Genomic DNA, 6,410 nt, shown 5'->3' with positions numbered 1-6,410 from the left:
CCGCAGGGGCACAAAGTACAAGGGGTGTTGCCGCACACTGGCCCGGCCCCCCTCTCCCTCACCTGCCCCCGCGGAGAGGGGCTACACCGCCCCCGGGCCAAGCCTCACGGCCGCCCGCAGCCCTCGAGATCCGGCCGCCGCCTCCTCACAGTCCGCTCGGCAGGGCGGGCATGGCGGCTGTCCCCGCCTCTGGGACAGGCAGCTCCGCAGCCCGGGCAGGCTCCACCCCGCTGACTGTCGGGCCAGCGAGGCGGGAAGGGGCGGCCCCGCGGCCGCCCTGTAAGTCCAGTTTCACCGTGCGGGCGGGAGGTAGCGGTTCCTCAGGAGTGGGATGGCGGCGGGGCAGCACCCGACGGGGCCGCGCTCTCTGGGCAGGATCCTGTCCGGCACCCGCATCAATGAATCCCCTGGCTGCCCCCCGCCCTCCTCCGCCGACAGCTCGAAGGCCGAGGCGGAGGTGCTGGTGATCAACACGGGCGGTACCATCGGCATGGTGCAGGACGCCAAGGGTGAGGGGGGCCGTGGGCAGAGCGGGAGCCGGGCGGTGGGACCCCCGGGGCGGGACCCCCGCAGGGCGCGCTGCCCAGGCGGGCTGGCGCGGGGTGCGGGCAGGGCGCAGGGCCGGGGGATGCCCCTCTGGGCTGCCGCTTCCTTTTGCTGGCAGCCTCGCTTTGTAACTGCTCTCCCTGGCGCAATTCACGGTTCAGCATCCCCGGGTTTCGGGTAACTGGTACGAGCCACGCCAGAGGGGTGTGTGCCTTCCTCTAATCCTCTGCTTCGACCAGCTGGTTATTTCGGTAGCTTAGCGGATTGGCATCTTTCTGACAAGTGGGCCTCGCAGCTCGTTAGAGCAGGTTTTGGCAGGGACACCGTGTTTCATGACGCACGAGTCCGTTCTCCCCTCCGGCGCGCACTGAAAATGAAACCAGCTTCATCGCAGTCCCGCAGTCTGTGTTTTTTTTTAGCCTCCAGAGAGCCACTGTCCCGGGATACCTGGATAGCATTCCCACTGGGAAGAGCCTGGGCTCGTGGGGCTGGTGGCCACGTTAAGGATTTTCAAGTGGTGACCTGGCAGGCGCAGCTGATGCAAGTGAGGCAGTGCATCTACGTCCTGCCAGATGCCATAGCCAGAGAGATCAGATGCAGCATCTGTGCTCACCTGCCTCTGGGCAGGCTGCTGCTGCTGCTGCTGCGTGCCTGTCAGCTCTTGATTTAACTCATCAGAGGGTGAGACTTGTGTTGATGTAAAACTAGATGTGCCAAACCCCCCTCCCACCAGCTGATGAATGTTTAAATCCCAAATTGAGCCCTGAGACATCTCCATATACTGCCTTTGTTTTATCCGAAAACTTCATGGATACCTACAGATATATGCTGTGGTTTTAATGTCAACAGGTAGGTGCCAAGCCCCCACTCCAGATGCGGATTGGAATGGCACCTAAGCACCACTAGACCCTCTCTCCATAGGCACAGATCCCAAGGAATGCCAGAAGCATCAGCCAAACAACAGTGTCCAGGGAAAAGAACTGATTTTAGCCACATCTGACTTGCTGCAGGGCTGTGTATTTTCCAGGAAAGAAAAAGAGGGGGATGTATGGGAAGGGAGGAGAGGAAAGCAGTCCAGTTTTGAGGCACATGAATTCAGTTTCTTTACTTATTCACTGGGAGGCAGTGGGACACGCCAGGGCTTCAAGAGCCTGTGTTTGTCGGGGTTCAAAATTGTGGGTGCTTGTGTTTCCTACTACAGAATTTCAAGTCCCTTCCTGAAATGCCATGTCAGCTACAAGTTAGTAGGATTAAAACACTTGAAGCTTCACCTCGGAGCTTTCTAGACTAGATTTTTTTCTAATGCATATCTGTCCTCCTCAGAAGACACTGGCTAGCTGAGCCTTATTATTGTGGGGAAGGTGCTTTAAGGGGGTGTTCTGCTATGTTTTCTTACAGCTTTCATCTTCCATCCGTTGGAAGATGGATGAAAAGAAAAAGAAAAAACCTATCTTAAATGGCATGTGGTGACTTCCGTGCTTGCTTTGCAGATACTAAAATTTTCTACTTATGTTGTCTCAGCTTTGTAAACTTTTTTTTTTAGCAAATAAATTTAATTCATGTTGCTTTCCATTATAAATGAACTCCATAACCTCATCTCATATTGCATGCTTTTTTTTGCCTTTTGCTAAACAAGTGTCAATCACTAAAGCATGTGCAAACAATCTAACAGTTATGTTCCAATGATGCTGACTGGCTATGTCCTGGTGAGTGTTTCAACCTGCTTTTCATACACAGATCTAGCAGCAGAGCAGCCAGAGTACCTCTTTCAGAATATTTGGCAGTCTTTAGTGTTCAGACAGAAGCTGGTTAAAGGGCATGGGAAAGGCAGTGTGCTTCAAATGAAAAAACAATAGATGCTCATTTCTTTTATTAATGGGTAGAAACTGCCTGTTTACGACTGTATTTAGAACTAGAAATTTCTTATTTCAAGCACAAAGAACAGAAGTAGCTTCCTTGAGCTGTGCAAAAGCTTTCGTAGCAGCAACTGCTCAAATTGAAGGGATTAGGATGGGTTTATACCTCAGTAATTTCTAGCTAGGTTTACAAGCTTTTCTACAGCCTTTCCTGTTACTGGGAGAAGATAGTTTAGTTTAAAGAACCAGACAGTTTTGATAGGCCTTATGTGTTCTGCAGAGAGTATGTTCCTGTGCAGAACTGCCCCCATGTACAGGGTTGGTACCACATTCCTTGGGCTTATTGTGCATGTATGGAGTGAATATTTATCATCACAAGATCTGTTTGTAAATCATCTGCAGAGGTTCTGCAGTTGACTTCTGTGTGTGTGGCAACCCCTGCATGTCTTGGGGGGTATTGGCCTTTTTGCACACTTACAGGTTCCCTGTGCAGGGGTAATTTTCAAAGGATGCATAGTTTGTGTCTATTTGAGCTGTTTGACAGCCAGACTCAGCTGCAGACTTATTAATATTCATGGTTTTGACTATCAAGCCATTTCAGTGCATTTTTATAATTTCTTCCTTCAACTTCCTCCTACTTACGTCCTCCTACAACAACCTCTTTTGGCTTATCAGTAGCTTATTTCATAAAGAGAACCTTACTGTGCTCCTTAGTAAGGTTACTGTGATAGTAATCTGTTTGTCCTCATATTCCTCCTGGGTGGTGCTTTCAGGAAGGTTTTTTCCTTGGGCTTGTGGGCTGGATCTCTTTCCTAGATTTTACCTGATATATTAGGAACAAAACCCACCCAACAAATACAAATAGAACTAAACTAAATCCCCTTGGAAATACTAAGTCTTGGAATAGAGTCTGGGTAATTTAGTTAATTATCTGTCTTTTCTACGTGTACTAGACTTCCAAAGGACTGGCTCCTGTAGTCTAAACCTCCACACCTCACTTCCAAAAGCTCTGAATACTGTGTGGATACTTTGGAGAACACTTTCTGCTTCTCTGCCTTCACAAAATGTAGCAGTTATTTTTGGGATCTGGTACTATAGATATATGTGCCATTTGTACTGATGGCACATGGATGCCTTAAAAGTGGTTTTGTGAAGTCCTTAACATGAGGAGTTTGTCAGGATTGGGATTGATGACTTCAGTGCGTTCTGTACACTCTGCTCCATCTCCCCACTGACCGTGGCTTCTTGGGTGCAGAGCTCCATTAACACAGCTGCATCAGGCTCCTGCAGCTCCCTGTTCTCTGCTGCAGCACAGGTTACAGGATATCTTGATTTTTTTTAAAGTAGCTATAGCTGTGTTATCTATAGCACCAGAGTAAAAAGCAGAAGCCTTGACAGTAGATGAGACAGTAGGTCAGCTGAAGAGGGAAAGAACAGAAGTTGAGAGCTATTTGAACCAGTTGCACAGCCTACTTCTCTGCAGGGGTGAAGTTGCTTCAAATACTTGGTTAACAAGCTTGGCTCAAAGAAGATGTTTTTCATGCATAATAAAGAAGCATTCTTAAAAGAGTTGCACTTGAGTTCCTCAGTGTTTGCTTCTTGAAGCTGTAAAGCAGAAAACACTGCTAAACTTGGGCATATTTAGGGGACTGCATAGGTTGTAAGTGGGTCATCTTGGGTACATCTGCAGAATGTCTTAAAAAAAAAAAATGTTTTAAATTCAGTGCAAGCAATTACAAAGTCCTGATAGATTTGTGATTAAGAGATGAAGAACTGCTGTTCATGATGTAGGAATTGGAGACTATTAGGACACACATCAGCTCTCCAGTTCCTGGGGCAAATACAAAAAATTAACAGTCTAATCCATTCTCAATATTCAGAGTAAAAGGAGCATTGGACAAATAGCTGAATAATCAGAGAACACCCAGCATACACTTGAAACTGAGCTGCATTTGAGAGCCAAAATGATTGTGCCCAAGCACAGCAGAAGTGGCCATTTGTGACTAAGCTCCGAACATCCTTAACAGGAAAAGTAGGGATTATAGCTGAATGAAGGGAACATCCAAAGCTTGAAAGCCTGTTAAGTATATTCTGTAAAAAAAAGTATTCTGGCAGGAATCCAAACAAAGCCACTCAAATGCTGGTGCTGTACTGAGACATTTGGCTACAGAGAGACCTGCTACTTCATTTAAGGCTAGCCAGGATGGAGATCAGGGATTTACTAAGGAATCTTCTATAAGTTTATAAAGTAAATGGAAATGCTGTTGAAAATACACTCCATGTTTAGGAGTATTTAAAATAAACTTTGCTGTTTGAAGGTGAAACAAAACAAAACAAATCCAGATGCTGACTTGGGTGATAATTGTGTTTAAACAAACAGAAGAAATAGAAAGTAGGAGAGAATTACCTGTCTTCAAGCTGGGACTAACTGCCAGAAGTAATAAATTTGAGAGTTTGTTCATAATCTGAACAGGTGGTATAAACCATATGCACATAGATTGAACTGAACTGGACAGTAGCACCAGTAGAATCCTGAGAAGGAAGTACCTCTGGAAGTTCCTTGAATGAGAAACATCTCATAAAGTCAGTCTTTAAAAAGTCAGACATAAGAAAAACAGGGTGTATTCTGACTCTGGAAACCAGAATTGTTGCTGTGCTTCCTGAAAGAGTACTTGGAGGTGCAAGTTGCAAGTTATATGTACAAATTAATGCAGTTGATGTTGAGGATTGCCACATGAAAAATTGAGGTGCTTTTCTGGCTAACAGAGAATGGCATGTGGGTTCCCTTTGAAATACCTGTATGCAACCAGGACACCTGAAGATCCAGGACATACTCAATTATGTGCTTAGGGTAGTTTAAGTCCCATCTGGTTTAGGGCCCCTGCTAGAGAAAGAGACAGCATTGTGGGCAGGGAGGGTGAACACGCTTGAGGTGCATCCATGCTTTTGACTTTTTCTGTTGAGTAGCTTATGCTCCTCTGTCTCTTGTTAATCATAGAATGGTTTAGGTTGGAAGGAACCTTAAAGATCATCCAGTTCCAACCCCCCTGCATGGGCAGGGACACCTCCCACTAGACCAGCTTGCTCAAGGCCCCATCCAACCTGGCCTTGAACACTTCTGGGGAGGGGGCAGCTACAGCCTCCCTGGGCAACCCGTTCCAGCATCTCACTACTCTCACAGGAAAGAATTTCTTCCTAATGTTTTACTTAAATCTCCCCTCTTCTAGTTTTAAGACATTTCCCCTTGTCCTCTCACTGCACACCTATGTAAAAAGCCCTACCCCAGCTTTCTTGTAGGCAAACAATGGAGATGTTCAGGTCTAAACCTGCTGGTGGAAAATACCTATTCAAAAGGGAGTGATTAGAGCACTTTAATACTATTTTTGGAAGCTGAGGTTTCTCTGTATATCTAGAGACCTTTCCTGTATCTGTCAGTGCTCAATATGTACTGTGGGGTTTGTTTTAGCTTTCTCTTTTGTTCATTTATTTTCTCTGGAAGTGCTATTGCCATTGGCAGTGGAATATAACAAGCAGCTTTCCTGTATAGTCATACCAGTACATTGGTGTTTGTGCCAATAGTGCTGCAGGCTGAGAAACTTGAGAAAAAATATGTCAATTTTACAGTACAAAATAATGCTCAGTGTTTTCTAAGTGTGCCACTAGGTAGAGAATAGCTGTGGCAAATGTAAAACAGAATGGTAGCTTTCTTACAGTTGTAGAAATTGGCTTCCTGCCCTTTTCACTGGTATTTGTACACAATCAAGAATTTAAAATAGGTAAAACATAAGAGATCTGTAACATTGTTTCTCTTAAATAAAGGATTTATTTACTTCAAGTCAAGAAAATATTAACTGCAGAGACTTATTTGATATATTCTGTTTTCATGTTCTTAAACTGGAAAGAGACTATTCAAATTCTGAGGAAGGGCAAACAGCTGTGTAACTTGACTTGTTCCCTCCTTACTGTGCCACTCATTTACTTCCATCCCTGTTCCTTTATTTACTTCCT

The 6,410-nt window shown here is 45.7% G+C and overlaps 1 protein-coding gene across 8 annotated transcripts in view; it reads left to right on the top strand.

The window, feature by feature from the left end:
• Window positions 1-6,410, top strand: part of ASPG (asparaginase) — a 49,667-nt gene continuing 43,257 nt past the window's right edge. For 3 of the 8 annotated variants that reach the window (XM_071745438.1, XM_071745441.1, XM_071745440.1), the window contains exon 1: window positions 8-509. In XM_071745438.1, coding sequence (XP_071601539.1) covers window positions 332-509 — 178 coding nt within the window. In that variant the 5' untranslated portion in view covers window positions 8-331. Of the gene's footprint in view, window positions 510-6,410 lie in introns of all 8 variants that reach the window. The other 5 variants (XM_071745442.1, XM_071745439.1, XM_071745436.1 and 2 more) reach the window with 5 other exon arrangements.

This window comes from Heliangelus exortis, chromosome 5 (genome assembly GCF_036169615.1).
Source record: "Heliangelus exortis chromosome 5, bHelExo1.hap1, whole genome shotgun sequence".
NCBI classification, from domain to species: Eukaryota; Metazoa; Chordata; class Aves; order Apodiformes; family Trochilidae; genus Heliangelus; species Heliangelus exortis.
The sequence above is the reverse complement of the archived record's forward strand: the minus strand, read 5'-3'. Positions and strand labels throughout refer to the sequence as shown.